At 34.5% G+C, this 16,955-nt stretch overlaps 1 protein-coding gene across 2 annotated transcripts; it reads right to left on the bottom strand.

The window, feature by feature from the left end:
• Nucleotides 1-2,273: 2,273 nt before the first annotated feature.
• Nucleotides 2,274-16,147, bottom strand: LOC129264709 (glutathione-specific gamma-glutamylcyclotransferase 1-like). 2 transcript variants are annotated; one of them, XR_010294130.1, is made up of 5 exons: nucleotides 15,594-16,147; nucleotides 14,082-14,117; nucleotides 9,382-10,427; nucleotides 8,703-9,314; nucleotides 2,274-4,943 (listed from the first exon to the last, which is right to left on the bottom strand). XR_010294130.1 is itself a non-coding variant. In XM_054902630.2 (3 exons), exons 1-3 carry the CDS (start codon nucleotides 15,792-15,794, stop codon nucleotides 9,906-9,908), a joined length of 759 nt encoding a protein of 252 aa, XP_054758605.2. In that variant the 5' UTR covers nucleotides 15,795-15,984; the 3' UTR covers nucleotides 7,026-9,905. The 2 variants fall into 2 exon arrangements, 1 of the variants encoding a protein (XP_054758605.2); XM_054902630.2 differs by lacking the exon at nucleotides 2,274-4,943 and having other exon boundaries at nucleotides 7,026-10,427; nucleotides 15,594-15,984.
• Between the last annotated feature and the right edge of the window lie 808 nt (nucleotides 16,148-16,955).

Here is a 16,955-nt window from a genome sequence, read left to right as displayed (position 1 = left end):
AGAGAGAGAGATAAGAATACTGATGAAGCTTAAAGGAGAATGAAACCCTTGAAACCAGCTGAATCCATATCAAAGAGAAAAATCAAAGAAACATATTGTTGAAAGTTTGAGGAAGATTGAATGAATAATAAGAAAGTTATGAGCATTTGAATATTGAGATCACTAATGCCATGTAGATCCTCCCATTGGCAATGCGACCAAGATCTGTGATGTCACACACGTACAACTCCCTCATTACTTTAGTACTTATTTCACTTATATTCTCACTTTTATAGAGTCTATCACAAGGTGAGGTGTTCTCTTTATGAGAGGACAAGTACAGAGGTTTCACAACATTATATCATTGATTAATCATTTTGTCATATGATTAGAATGAGCAAAAAGAGATGTTTTGGGGTATATTTTCAGTGTCCAAAAGGGGAGAGTTGTTCATCTGTGACATCATAGATCTTGGTCGCATTGCCAATGGGAGGATCTCCATAGCATTAGTGATCTCGACATTTAAATGCTCATAACTCTTCTATTGCTAGTCCTATTTTACTCAAACTTTTGTTGATCTTATTCTTTGATTTTTCTACATTCACAAAAGCTAACTTGCTCCAAGAGTTTCATTCTCCTTTAAGGACAGTGGTGTGGTTGAAGATAAGAATGATGGAATGAAGTAAGAGAGGTGGAGGGAGACCAAGGGGTTGGGGAATCGACACTAGAAAGAGGGAAGGAATGAAAGGAAGATCATCAAAGATGGAGAGTGGTGAATGGAGAAAAGGATGAAAAGAGAGAGGAAAAGGGATGCAGATGATTTATACAATATGCCAAGAGATGGTGTGGAGATGTAGAGTATTAATGGCTGTGAAAAAAAAGGAGAGCAAAGAGGAAAATTACCAGACGGAGAGGTGGTAAAGAGGCCAGAGTGTGGTAGGAGGTAATATGGACAGACTGGATGAGGATGGAGATAGGGGAAGGAAAGAAGTGAAATAGTTCCATTAAGGTAGGAAGACAGCGCATAATGATATTAGATTGGATTGATTGATGGAGTGAAATGGTGCATGAAAATTAACATCATTATGGCCACTATCCTCTCCTACCCATGAAGACGGCCAAGTAGGTCAGACCAGTCACTGCCAACCATCTTTAATTCATCATTTTACGCCCTCACCCTGATCAGAGGGGCAGATTTCCATGCTTGTGTACATAATTGATAGGACACTACTCCTCATTCATTAACCCACCCCCCCCCTCCCCTCTTGGCAGAGTATGATGGCCTGATGATATTTTATAGCAACTCACCCTGACAATGGTAGTATATGTTTTCAGACTACATGGCTAACTCTCAATAACCCCATAACTTTTTTTTTTTTGGGGGGGGGGTTGAGTGTGGGTTTGTACTGTCTTAACTTCATACTATTTGCCTAGCTGGAGTATACACCTTATCCCCGGAAAGTTGAATAGCTCATGAATATTGATGATTTTAACACACAGCACTTGTTATCATGAAATTTGACTTCTGACACTGGCATATATCCAGGGAGGGGACATATCAAAATTTGTAATGTAAATATGCCGTTCTAACACAAGTGTACCCCTCCATTTTGAAATCAAGGAGCTTTTTTTTTTTGCTTGTCAAATTTTCCGAGCACGAAATGACCTTAAAATTGGGAGAAAATCTTCTCTTGTTTTCTCAGGGAAAATGTACCCCCCCCCCCCCCCCGCTTTGGAAAATCCTGGATCCGCTCAGGGCCAGATAGTACCATATAAATTGTCTATAAATGGGCTATAAGCTTGACCCTGGAAATTGTTGGGGTCTTAAGGAAAATGATGGTAGTCTGAAAAGCAGCATTAGCAGTCTCATAAACATACAGCCCCCCCCCCCCACCTCTCTCTCGTATTTTCCTGTCACTGCATGCATATCAATCTTTCACTTATCTTTTTCTTCACAATTAACCCTTCACTCTTTCCACCTCACCTTCCAATCTTTCCACAATCCTCATCTACTAGTACCTGTTATGCAAATCATTAATTGCTGCTTTATCATTCTATATTCTCCTCTCAAACATATAGCATGTACTTTATCTTCCCTCTTTTTCCAATTAATATTGGAAGTACCGTAAGTATGCTCTTTGAATAAAATCATTGATAGCATCATGTGTTGGTATGAATTGATTCCCCACCCCCACCACACACCTCAAAGAAAATCTTATTTTAAAGAATATTGATTTAAAAGAGATATGTTAAAGTAATCAAGTTTATTACAAATTCACAGGCACACCTTTCAGTCAAATCTATATATTATATTTTATTTATACAATAAAATGATTCTCTCTTTCGTAGGCCTATATACAATAATGCCACACATTCCAACTTATTGAGCAAACATATTAATTCAATGATATTCAATGTCAACATAATGGGAGGTCACATTTAGAGTAAGCATTCAATTATCTGTCAACTTTCTAAAGTCACTTTACAGAAGGAAAAAAACACATACATGTTGATGTGTCTAGATTACTTCACATTGACCAAAATTGAACGAATTACAAATTTAAATAAAAAAGGAAGCCCACTAATATTACAAAGTGACTCCAAAATTGATCTCCCATAAACATTTCAGTCCAAATTTATGAATCTTTGGTAGTGTTTTCATATCATTTTTAAAGACAATTTACAACAATCATATTTATTACAAGAGATTCTTGTATTTTCTCCCTTTTTTAGGAAAGTTCTCTGATATCTTGTTTACACCATTCGGGGTTGGCCTATAATATCTGTATGGCAAGTCCTTTATTTCAGAGTGTAATAATACATGTACATTAGGAAATAATATTAAATTACTTTCCTATACATGGCAGTGTTAAACTAGGAAGGGCTTTCTACTTTTTTCAAACCCTTGAATCAAACTTGATAAGGTTTAAGGTCCGTATTATGGAGGTTTTCAATTGACTTCAAGAACAATCATTTTGATTGGTTTATACTTTGTATTGTTGTTCACTACATGTGTATTCAACAATGATCAGGATTGGTCTATTTTGCAAATGCTTGCCAACGTGTACATACTTGGGCCCAGGCCATTTATATGAACAGTTATATGTGTTGAAAATTCACATGCAGAAATTTATTGTGTTCTTCTAAAATGATAATCAACGATAATACTGATTTTTTTTTGTCCTCTTATGTTGTTTCTGAGATAATACTGCTTCATATGATTTCCACCTGATGTGATATTTACTATTGAGCTAGAATTCATAAAATAATGATAATTCAAAACCTGCTCTCAATAAAAAAAGGAATTAAAGAAAAATGGTATACAGTAGGCTATATAAAGCATGAAACAATACACACACATATATGTTGGAGTTGAGCACATGCATAGAACTTATTTTTAAGAGCACTGGGTGCATCTTAATCATGTTAATATAATCAACTCAAAGAGTTTTTATTCAATTTCGAATGAATAAATCTATATGAGAGTACAACTGAAGGCAAATGAACCAAAAAATTTTGTGTGTGTACCTTTGACTTGCCCATTCTTGGATATCTTTACTAGCTTTTCCATAAGTTTTCTTCAAAGAATATCTCTACATCTGCATTCTTTATCTACATTGATTATATATGTTAGGTGTGAAGCTACTCCTATATTGCCTGTTGTGCGTGCTAGTAACCCTTTAAATGCATGTACTAATGTTAGTGAATATATTTTTCTATAATATAAATATATTACAAATACTGAATAAGCTTCCATTGATTCTCCATTGAATTAAAAATAAAGTGAAATAGGAAGTAATGATACAAAGCAATTTTATCTGATGTTCAAGTTTATAGCACCATTCTTGAATATCCACACAATCAGTATTACAACATATATTGCCAAGTTTAATACATGTTTCCCGGTATATTGTTCACACACAGGATTGATTATAATTATAGTTTGGAATGCCACATCAATTATAATCACAAGTATTAAAAAAGAGATATCTTATAAAATCAATTGACAGTTGTTAAGCAAAGAAATAATAAAGAGATGCACATGAAATTAAAAGAGAGCATACATGTAGTCTTCCAAACTGTATTAGCCATTAATTCATCACTTCATAAGACTACTCGCCATTCAATTCTTTTGCATGAGTGAACCATTTGTAACTTCTTTGCTAGTTCATAACAACAAAAATGTTATTTCCAAGATGTAAAACTGCTATATCTCAACATATAGATAAAATAGAGAAATCAATTTTTGTTAGTACACAGATTTTGGCATATTCTTTCCAATAGATGCAAATAAAGAAAAAAATCAAATTGTGGTAATTCTCTGGTTAGCGAGATTTACAATTATATTGGTGGCGCCATTCAAAATATAATATACATGGTAAAAAAATGATTTTTCAAAAATAGATTTTATTTTTGTTGTAATACTGTGCCCTGTATCTATCTAGGGATCCAAACTACATGTAAGATTTGTATTCTGTAAATAATTCATCTGAACCACATGCTTTAAAACATCATTTAATTAAGTCTTCATTTCAATCAAAAAGGGTTCGCTTATCTAGTGTAGTCTACATTTCTTTCAAGAGGACCTAATAACCTAATAATCACTCCGACTACCACCCAGTTCAAGTATATATTAAAAAAAACTGTATTCCTACAATACTATCTGTTTTGATTAATCGCACATTGCTTTGTGGGCAAGCTCAAGGCAAGAAGTCAAGAATAAACTTGTTTTAAAAGAGAACTTTATAGAAAAAAAATTGAACATGTCAGTTGGCGTATTAGACTGCAATTAAAGTTACAGTCTGAAATAAAGTGTAGAAGCTGGGCTTGAGCTTGTGTTCAAAATGATTAAAGGTATTTCAATTTAAAAAAATATATGGTTTGACTTTTGAGACTTGAGTTCTGTATGACTTAGATTTCCTATAAACTGGGAAGATTGTGGTCATCAAGCATAATAACGATGTCTGGGTCATTCTCAGAAAAATGCTACAATTGATGGGGGAAAAAATCGTAAAAATGAAGTCTACAAAATGGGTTGAAAGATACATATTGTGAAAGGACCATGTATGAGAAAGTGGCAACAGAAAAGGGGCATGTCGCTGTTGCGTCAATTTGAAGTACTGACCGGATTAACTCAAGCACTGTATATCAACGTTACGGAGGTTAATCGTTAGCATTGTTCACTTATGTTACTCAATTAAATCACTTTTGAAATGATTGAAATAGAAATGCACACCATTTAGTTTCAGTGTGGTATCAACAGTTTTATTTACTGAAGCAAAAATGTTTGCAAGATAGCAAAAATATTCAATATTCTTTTTCAGAAGCAGGATTTTACCAAATAACATTTAACAAAAAGTACCATAAAAATCATTGCACATCTTTCGTTTAGTTTAATGTTCATAATTTGAATGAGGCAACCTTAAAATAACTTTCATCCATAACCTGAGATCCTAAGCAATGTATGACCAATGTTGAGAATCAAAAGATAGTTTACCATTAAATCCTCTCAATGGCATTTAACTTTGTCAACCTTCGTTACGGAAGTTAAAATCAAGTTACAAATTGCACTACTTATATCATGTATATTCTGTTAGCTTAGGAACATCCATATTAAGGTTTTGGTATAACATTTTTCTTTGAGTTTATTGAAGATGAATGTGGAACGCATTGCTTAATTTCCCCACCCCTCAAATAAAAAAAAAATTAAAAACACAACAGGAAACGGACAACTGTCATTTTTGTTGTCGTTCTTGTTCACAGTTGGAATGGGAAAACCGAATAACCGGGCCACAGAATTGTAGTTCATCTTACAAGTTTCTGGTCCTAAGTAATCCTAAGCAAGATCCTAAGCAATGCATGACCAATTCTGGGAATCCCAAATTACTTTACCATCAAATCCTCGAGTGGCATTTACCCTTGTCAATCTTCGTTACGGAAGTTAAATCAAGTTACAAACTGCAGTATTTATTTGTTAGCTTAGGAAAATCCATATTTAGGTATTCGTATAACCTTTTTTTTAATAAATAAAGATAAATGTGGAACGCATAGCTTAATTTACCGCCCCCCCCCAAAAAAAAAAATGTGAAAAACATAAACAGGAAACGGAAACTGTAATTGTATTGTCATTCTTGTTCAAAGTTGGAATGAGAAAACCGAATAACTGGGCCACAGAATTACAGTTCATCTTTAAAGTTTCTGGCAATAAACTAAATGTAACAATCGCAGTCCCGTAACCAGGACGAGTTCTCTGGGTTACGAGGACTCCCGCCGCTTGCCAATAGCCAAAAAAGATAGAAAAATAGGGGAAAACATTTTGAAAAGGACATGGGGAAATGAATAATAAAAAAGTAAGGTGAATGAAACAAGAGGCTTAAAATTCACAAATACATAAATTATTAATGGAATCTATATGATCTAATCGCGATTTGTTTTCATTAGTTTGTTTTATCGAGATACGCAATTACGCATCCTATTCGTAATAAAAAAAAGCTAAAATGTTTGATTATCGAAATACGTATTTCATTTATAAATTTCAACAAAGCGTGAGTGTTTGAAATACCCCTTTCCATGTTTTCATGTCAGTAGGCCTATATCGATTATTCAAGCGCTTTTTATGCACATTAAAGGGGTCATCCAGGCTGAAAAATATGATCTCGAACAGATAATAAGCAGACAAACAAAATACTGCAAATATGATTAAAATTGAACAAGAAATAACGAAGTTATGCCATTTTAAAGATTTGCATTATTTTAGTGAAACAATATAGTCTATGCATATCTTCATGAATATTAAAAGAGTTGATTGATGGTGTACATACATGTAATCCCCACTTGTTTTTTTTTTTGTATTGTATTGCATGAAATTATATTTTATTCAATTTATATCCTCTTTATTTGAAAGCGTGCTTAAGATGTCTGGTTTTCATATTGGAATGACACATATTTTCAGCTCGCGCTTCGCACACACTGCGCATCATTTCCTTAGCAAGACACCCATCCTTTTTATGATTACAAAAAGTAATTAGTAGAATGTCCCGTTTGGGGGACTAAACCTCAAAAAGCGCGCGTTTTACCTTTGCAATAATTGTTTATTGGATATATATCTTGTTCTCAAATTACAACGTCCAAAAATTATTGTTCTCATATCAAAATATAAAAAATTTACAATCGCATCAAATAAGATACCCATCCTTGTGATCATGTTGATTGGTACAAAGAGTGTTTAGAATGTCAAGCTTTCAGTCAGAATACGACAAAAAATCAGCTAATACTTTGTACTCGCATTAATAGTTTATTCAGATAACATCCTGATCATTCTTACAAAAAAAATGCTAGAATTTCAAGTTTTCAGGTTAGACTACACTAGTTTTAGCTCGCGCTTTGCGCTCACATTTTTGATCGGTAATACATTAACCCTCCTCATGAGTCATTGCAAACAGTTTTTCTGTCTCTTTCCTTGTCCATGAAAGCTTAATTGTTTCTCCTTCTTCCCTTTCTCTACACCATTTCTGCCGACTACAGCATTAGACAAAGCCATGTCACCTGTTCTGGAACTAGAATCATGCTATCAATCTTAGCAAAGTACAGCAAAGAAGTGTATTAACTTCCGTAACAGTAACTGTTACGGAAGTTAATGCACTTTATATAGCAAAGGAAATTAGAAATCTGAAGTTCTAAAGAAGATGCCAATATTCAAAATTTGTAGTATGAATCATTTAAAATTCTAAAAGCATTAAATATCATATATAATTCTCGGGAAATTGTTTTCGCTGGCAATTTTCCCTCTTTTCAAATTGATGTTGAAAATAAGGTGTGTAATAATAATTTGACAAGGATTAATAGCTATCATTTTTATGGGTAAGTAGGTGGACGGTACCTTATATGATTTATATCTGTATGATCCGGAGTGATTCAGTATAGCACAAATTTGTAGCATATTCAAGAAAAAATGTTACGGAAGTTAATGCGTTACGGAAGTTAATGTCTTTACGCTTTATGGTCCAACGTGGCCCTTATTTAGCAGCCATACCTTTGAAAATTGTATCTATTATGAAATGTGTCTCTTATCCTATATAATACTGAATCCTTAACAGAACTGCCAAAGTGCATATTTTCTTATGGTGCGTTACGGATGTTAAAGCTGTTTAGTCATACTTTTTATTTTTTAAGAATAGTCCTTTATTTCCGTGTAATACAGGAAACACATAGGATAATTCCCTATCAATTATTTATTAATGAATATCACTCTACTTGTAGACACATTATCACATAATATCATTCAGTATGAATGGAAGAAAAAACTTGTGGCAGTATTCGTTACGGAGGTTAAAATGAATTTGGGACAAAGTTAAAAGTGAAATTAATCACAAAGGGATCATCAAATACTAGGATAAGCGCAGTATGTCGGACGTTTACACCAAGCTGCCCTCACTAGACATTAATGTAGGTAAGAAATACAGACTACTTAGGAAAGAGAATGATAGTAAAATCTAAAACTGACCCGAGACAGTGTCGATTCTAACAAAAAGCAAAAATAAAAGGCTTTTGTAATAAAATTAGAGCTTTACTAGTCACTGGTCGCATATGCTTTGTGGAGCTAGTCTATTATTGTCATTTTCTTGATAATATTTTTGTAGAAAATGTTTAGGGTTGTGAAGCTAGCGGCCATAAGATAGTCGAGACACGTTTTTTGTGAATTGTAACATTTTTTTGAGAATGACCCTGTCTGTATTCAAATACCATGATACTATGATATAGCTCTATCTCTCATTGATAACATTAGTGTCTTGTCAATGACTTTCACTTATTCCAAGCTTTCAGGACTTTTCAAACTTACAAGTGAAAAATAATCACTTATAAGATACATCATACTGCTCCAGGCATGGTCCTTTTATTTTGTTAGGACAGAAAGAAAGCAGTAGTCAAAAGGTTGACAACATATAGGTTTTGATTAAAATTGATACTTGTGTAGACATAGCATAATATCATCTTGATTTCTTTGGTGTTATATGAAGTTAAGATTGGCACTCTCTCCTGCATTGGTTATTAAAGAATTACTTTAGTTGGAACCTGTGGTCCCATTGCGCTAAGAGTCACTTTTAAATGCAAAACTAACCCCCCCCCAAAAAAATGTTTTAAATAAAAATTGATGCAAGTTCCAGATGCATGCTTCTGATTGGTTGAAAGTCTAGTTACATTTGATTTGGGGGAGTGTTTGATTACAATTTTACGTGCATTCTGACAACCCTGTGGATAAGTGATATAAATGCCACACTTATTAGTTAATTCAAAAGTATTGGAACATACTATGTGAACCCAGCTCGGTGTTGAAGCTCGGTTCAGCGGCCTTTTTACGCTCTCAACACCAACACCAACCCCGAACACCGAACTTGAAATCACCCATTGTTAAATTGCATCAGTGGGTATTCACACACATGCCTATTCCTCAAGTTCCATCCAGGAGACTTGTGTGATGTTTCAGAAAAAGAATTAAGTAGGACTTGAAGTCATGCTGAAGTGCCAACGCACACATGATATGTAACGTGTAAAGCTAATTGTTGACTACATAGTAGCGTATGTCCCCTGAGCATAATCTGACCATTTGGGTAATGCGTAACAAACAGACCTATGTACTTAACTATAATATGAATTGACGAGCAACTTCAAGTCACAATTATTTCTCTGTGAAAAACCCCCTGGAATCGTACTAGAAACCCTGATAATCCAAATACCTATTTCTTTTTATACCAGCTATGCCTTACTGGGCAAGACGGAGCATATGATTTATAAATAGAATATATTTTCAAAGGACAGTAAGGCTCCCATATTTCATATTGTTTTTTTTTTTCTTATATATTTCTCTTTTTTAATAGATATCTATGGTTTCAACTCACAGCTGACACAAAGATAAAGTACAAGATTCATTAATGAACACTTTGGTCCAATGGCAAGACACTGAGGTAACACTTGTGATAATATTGCAGTTGGTCTGACCTTCTGGTCCTAGGAGCAATCACTTTAGAACCTTTATGGCGTATACTGGTCTTTGAGATACTTTTCTTTGATGAACATTTGCAGTTTAGAAACTTCTGTGTAAGCTTCTCGAGTTCAAATAAGTACCTATCCTTGGCATCGGGTACTGTCTTATGCATGAAATCAACAAGGCGGAACAAGTATTCAGCATTGTGTCCGGTTCTGCCCCAGGAAGATGCGACAATCCTCGCCGCAGTCTCGACGGAGTCTGGTCCAACAAAGAGCTCGTTGTCGGGTGTGGCTCGGAACGCGATGGCTTGCACCGTGGACTGGTCCTTGTCACCGACGATGTTGAAGGTAACTTGTTGGACCTGATAACAGCCTAGAAGACACTCCCGCATGTTGAGATGTAGGAATGCCTTGGTGATCTGTTCACTTCCTTCTAACTTGAACACCACACCCCATGCTTGACCCTGCAAATATAGGAGAAAAAAAGGTTTTTAAAAAATTCTTTAAACATTGTCATTTATGCTTAAATAATTCCATGTTTCAGTACACATCAATGTTCCAAACCAATGGATTGTGAATTCCCAGTTTAAAAGCATATGGATAAATATTATGGTTTCAAATACATAGACATTTCTAGTTACGATGATTAATTTAAAAAAATACTCTTTTCATTGAGACTGCTAGGAAATAAATAATGAAATATATTTCATCTTAATAGAAGATGCTCTAAATTCATTAAATGATACATAGTAGTTTTAATTAACTTTCAATAACGTCTTGTTAAATGCTTTTGTAAATATTGAACATGTTCATTAGTATTTTGTTAATATCTATTAGAGATGTATTTTGTATGAATATCTTTTTTTTAATCATGAATCAGACTCTGATTTTGAAGTTTTAGAATACATATACACATAAGACCATGTAGTTTCCTTTGAATTACATGTTAAGAAAGTCGCATACTGTACAATTATGTTTAATTACGATGTGTAGTTTGTGAATTGATGTTTATGTTAAATTCATAATACAAAACAAACCCTTTTCCCATTCAACATGTTTTGGAAACACTGCTTGTGCCAATAGTATTGTGAAATTCAAGAATTTAAAACAAAAAAATAATCAAAATCAGAGTATTCCTTTAGAAAATAAAATCCATAGTTCAGGTTGTCACCTCCATACTGTGATTGCCAAACATATGCAATGTTATTATATAGCATCATGAATATAATTTGAACATTCTTGTAGTGGTAGAAGTATGTTTACAACTAGATTATGTATACCAAGGACCAGTTATTTTCTAAAGTCAGAGTGCAGTGTGGGCAAGTATGTATGTAAGGACCATTAAGGGCTTTTACACCCATCCACTAAAATAAAATACTTATACTGAGAGCACTTGTGAATGGGAGGTATTTTTTTTTAGTGGGTGGATGTATCATGTAAAAACACCAAAAGTTACACTATATTATGTAAACCTTTTCCTCGGCAGAGTACAATGGACAGATAAAAGGACGAATGTTATATACAGAATGCCAGATGTGACATAACCTAATCATTCAACCTATTGGTCACATCTGTTTCACTGATGACAGTATATTGGATCTCCATCTGAAATTATTTAGTATCAAGGTGTGGAGCATTAATCATTACTTAATTAAATAAAAATCTTGAAGGATTTTCATAACATGCAAAGGCCTACAGACAGTATAAACTTTAATGCATTGCTTATGTAACATGATTGCTTGGACATAATTCACACTTTATTAAATGAGAGTATTATGTATTGTTTATTCTTTATACACCATTGTTATTTATTCTGCATACATGTTTTACATTTAGTTTACCAACTGAAGGTCTGTGTGACAAGTTTTTATTCGTGCAAATGATCAAATTCCTTGGTGCAAGAAATGAATTTTATAATTTTTCCCCCCTTTTTAATTGAAATTATTTTCTTGATCTGCTTTATGAAAAGCTTGTCTTTTATCACATCCTATTTTCTTATATCCTCAGGAGACTTAAAATTATATTTTATTTATAATTATATTTCATTTCAATTGGAGAGTGAAAGGGGAGCAACACCAAGCAAAGGAGATCAGTGAACAATTGTAGTTATTTAAATGAATTAAATCTTTGAATATTTGAAGGTTGGAAAGCATTTTAAGTAAAAGATGCAACCTTGCATTGTCTTCTGCTTGTCCTTCATTATCACTCTGAATCCACTCCATGTTTTCCGGAGTGAAGATTGAGAATAATAAACGGATGTCACCAAGGAAACCCAACCCAGGCGTATGCTATCCTTGCTGGATTCAATGAAGACGACATGTTTTCATTCCATTTATCACTATATGTTTTCCTTACACATACTCCCTATTGTCATGTCATCATTTTCAACGTCCTTCAGATGACTTTCACCAAGTGATGACATTATCATTGTCTTTCAAAACATCTATCACCACACACACAATGCATGGCTCATGTTCAAATAATATTCATCTAAACCATTATCTCTCCACCTATTTGATGTTGAAATGCAGGAAACCATGATCATTGTCACTCCTGCAATTACAACCTTGGAATATTTATTCTGCCAGCCCATCCTATCTCTTTTTTCCTAGCCCATGAATCTATCATTTAAAAAATGCTATATGCTAAATTTCATTTTTTTTAATGCAAAATTTGCACAAATTTTATCCAAATGTTTGTCCTTATCCTAGTTTTAGTGAAAGTCAATCAAATCATGGCTAGACTGAATGTCAAACATTGGTAGGCCTATCTGCATGTATATGAAAGTGATTTTGATAGATGTACATCCTCGTATGCCAGTGTGATCGGTTTTCATCCGGTAGTACTCTAGAACAAGGATTGCCTTCCTTGTGATATCTTTCTCATGTTGTCCTGAATTTCACTTTTTTCTAATAATTTCCTACTATAATTCCGTTTGGATTACTCCCTCCAAGGGGTGTTTCGATATGGTCATTATTTTGTCACTTGTCAGTCTGTAATTCTTCTGTCTACCTTGAATCAAATACCAGTACCAATCAAAATGGAATGCAAAAAGGCTGGCTAGTCTACATTCAGACCCGATATGGTACAGCACACGACATCACAATCAGCCATACTACTACTGCCCTAGCATCATTTACATAGGCACATTACTCTCTAGGCCATTGCAATGAATAACCATTCCTATATCATTATCCCCTGCAGGCCTTTAATTCTATAGGCCTGTCTGACCTATAACTTCAGTATTGTAAAGTCATCACCAGTGGTCATTTGTAAAGGTCAAATGCTGAGAAATTTTTGCCCATCAGAGAGTGTATCCTTTTCTCCTTATATTTCCCACTGGTCATATCATACCATATTATGATATTAGCCGATCAATAATGGACCCATTGCATCGATAATGTTTCATAAACAGCGATATTAAAGATTTAAGATAAAAATTTCTTGTTATTTTAGGGCACTTAATAGCTTTTTGGAATGACTTTGCAAATGACGAAACAGGAGTTTGGTAGTATCAGGGAATTACTCCCTGGTACATGTAGTATATTGAGAGTGTGTATGTATTTTGATGAAAGTTAGGTAGCTACAGCTTTATAGCTAGTCTGATGATACAATGCTCGATCAATAAAATCAGTCACTGTTTCACTTAAATGTATGATAGGTCAGAATCTTTTGAATTTAATAGTCTTTTCTGAATGTGATTACTAAGAAACATTCAAGGTGTAATTTATATCCGAATATATCTGCTGATCAATATTAATGTCTTGATAATTTGAGAGTTTTCATAGTAGCCAATTCATTCTAGTGAACTATTGGTAATTCTAGTTTACTTTCACAACTTTTTTTTATTGGTATTCCACTTTAAAAAAAATTGTAGATCATTTATTCAATCTTACTCTAAGTACTGTGTTCATTAGGTTCTCTCTTCTTTTGTGTTTGTCTTTTTAGATGATAGACAATGCATCCTGACAATGTATTGAGTGCATCGTGAACATGTATTGGGTATCCTTCGACATTTTCATTCATTCAATGAGTAATCAATATGAATGGTGATTGTTCCTTGTGTATTGGAATATTGGGAAACTTTGCCGAGGTCTTCTTTCAAGGAAAAAGCTTACCTCTTTCTGCTCAACCATTGTCGCTACTCTCCCAGGCTGTATAACAAAAGAACAGAAAAAAAATCATAATAAATATCTACGTTGCAACAAAAAATGTATCAGTACAGATTACATTGTAAACATCAGAAATGTACATTTCATGTTGTGTTTCTTGCAGTACTAAATTGATCCAATCTACGCAAATGTAAAACTTCTTTCTGTTAATCATGTGACATTAATGATAATCAAATGATAATGAATTATATTCATACTCATATTCTTTTATTATTTTCCTACTGTTTTACAACACTGCAATTTCACAGTTATTCTTTTTTCCATAACATGACAGTTATCACATTGTGAGCCATTGAAAGACAATCAAACAATGGTCCTGACATGTTTTGTTTCATTCTGTTAATGGTCATTATCACAAATGATATACAAGTCATTGATATCATTCCAGCCATTTAATCCTCCAGAGGAAGTCAAGATTATGCTATTAGTTTCACTCTTTGGAAAAAAAACTGTCTGAATGACTCACAATGTTCTAACTTATTTCTCTGGTTACTCTGAGATATCATCCATTGTAATACTGTTTTTTCTTCCATGATGTCATCATCTTGAATATGACATTCTTTCCCTATGATGGTGTCTAAAAACCACAATTCTGAGGTTTCGGAGGAACTTCAGAGGATCAATGTGGGTTCATGAGGCGTGCAGGATTTCATTCACCCAAACTATTACTCATAGGCCTACAGGTTGAGTATGCATATGTAATGTATGGTTTTAGGAACAAACAGGAATCCACCAGAGCATAGCGGAATAGCCAATACTGTAAAGGAATAAATGAAGCAATCACTGCCCCCCATGAAATTATTTTTTAGGGGGAGAAAACATATTAATTTGCCCCTCTATCATAAATTCTGAAAACTTGAAAATTAATAATATACAATGGAAATATATGTTTTAAAACCCATTGGAAAGCACTACAAAACCATTGAACTTGGCACGAAAATACTCTTGAACATATAAATAAAGTTGTTAATTTTTCATTGCCCTCCACATGTAAATTCTGTATTTTGACCCCCCCCCCCCCCACCATCTGAAACATGGATGGACGACCCTGCATGCCCTGGCCATGACTACACTGTACAAAATATAATTTTAACATATTTGGTTCAAGGCTCAAGTTGCATCTTATATCGAACTTGTCTTATTATGTTAGTATAGTCTAGTTGTTATCATTCTTTGACATTAAAGAGATAGAAACATTACTAGTATTACTGGTATACTAGTATTGCTCATTGTTTTATTCATTTTAAAAGTAGATCTGCAGCCTTAATCGAACTAATTTGACATATATTGGAGAGGAATGAACCTCACAGACTTTGATTATAATAATATGTTGATTGAATTAAAAGGAAAGTGCTTGAAATGTCTCTGAAACGTGACATGTTTAGTTTCTACCATGACTGCTCCATACCATATGGAATTCTGCAAGAAATCAATGAAAAACAACTTGAAAATTCCTACCTTATCTGGTGTACCTCGATGTGATATACTGCCTTGCCAGAACCTAGTCACATATCCTTTGACGTAGCCAATCTTTTTCTCCGTGTATTCAAAGTTGGGATGCCATATCAGGGAGCCATAGCCGAAGATCCAAACACAATCTTTAGCCATCATCTCCTCCGCTGATACATTATTGTCACTATCACTCGTCTGCGGTGCCATGTTGACGTCCGAATCCCAGCAAATTCTCCCCCAAAATGGCCTGAAATGGGAGATCAGATGATGGTTATTAATGCCTAGAATTGATGATAAAAATATGTTGTCCTTTACTTCGGGAATAGGAAGGATGTTACCGCCTTGTATTGAATGCTGCAGTATGTTGTCTGTTGGGCTGATCAATTTACTCTGTGTTTGTTGTCATTCGGGAAGGCATGCGGCCGCTCACTCGTGCTTGACACATTCGCCGGTTTGTTTATCATGAATAATGCATACTATTCTATTGTGACGTACCCTACAGCCAATGGTGCGCGATGTCATATAGACGCTCGTTGTTTTGTTTCTGAAACGCGTGCTCTGATTGGCCTGTCATCGGAAGGCTATATATAGCTAGCGCTCGGTATGATGCAATCTTGCTTGTGTACGTAAATCTGATGCAAGCAATTCTCAGTAGTAAGCCCACGCAATTTTAATGGTTTCAAGCGGAAATAAACATCGTCAATAAGACATTCACGATTGAAGAATTCGAATTCTCCCGGATTCCCTTTCTTTTGTTGCATGGAGAAGAACGACGCACTTGCGAAGTTGACGTATAATCGGATAATGTGGTCGAGTGGTACAAGAATGCGGCAACTCGAAGGATTGGGGTTCGATTCCTCAGACATTTTATCTTCATTGCGCTCTCAACAAATCCTCTATTATTATTTGACATAATTATACTTGTGGGGTCACATACATTTATTGTCATAAGTCACATGGGATGTTTATCATGCCCCTCTCACGATCATTGAAACCAACAGAATGTTAAAATAAATACGAACCAGTCAAGTCAAGAATGATAAGTAATGTTTTACTAAATAAATATGAAAAATTGGTTTGTGCGCCTATTATAATTTTATACCTAGTCGACTGTGTGCAGCATGAGGGTTCGTGTCTACATAGCCCAATGTCCTATGGTCTCGTTCAAGTTAGCCAAGATCAATGACAACTGTTACTGTCGATAATGTCAAGAATGTCCAGTGCTCGTTAGTCGTGTAGGAGAGAAAGAAAGCAAGGGGTCCTAATGAACTTTTGACTCCAGTTATTATTATCCCTCCTCGGAGGCGCTGATAATGAGGACATGACCCTATCGCGTGCCTCCGTTTATAGCATGTATAATATATGTAT

The sequence above is a fragment of the Lytechinus pictus genome, chromosome 7, assembly GCF_037042905.1.
Source record: "Lytechinus pictus isolate F3 Inbred chromosome 7, Lp3.0, whole genome shotgun sequence".
NCBI classification, from domain to species: Eukaryota; Metazoa; Echinodermata; class Echinoidea; order Temnopleuroida; family Toxopneustidae; genus Lytechinus; species Lytechinus pictus.
Note: the sequence above shows the minus strand (reverse complement) of the source record. Positions and strands in the feature narration are given on the sequence as shown.

Coding starts and splice junctions, on each gene's coding strand:
- LOC129264709 (XM_054902630.2), bottom strand. CDS start 15,794: ATGGCACCGCAGACGAGTGATAGTGACAATAATGTATCAGCGGAGGAG. Junction 14,118..15,593: donor ATCGAGGTACACCAGATAAG/GTAGGAATTTTC, acceptor TTTGTTATACAG/CCTGGGAGAGTAGCGACAAT. Junction 10,428..14,081: donor CAATGGTTGAGCAGAAAGAG/GTAAGCTTTTTC, acceptor CTATATTTGCAG/GGTCAAGCATGGGGTGTGGT.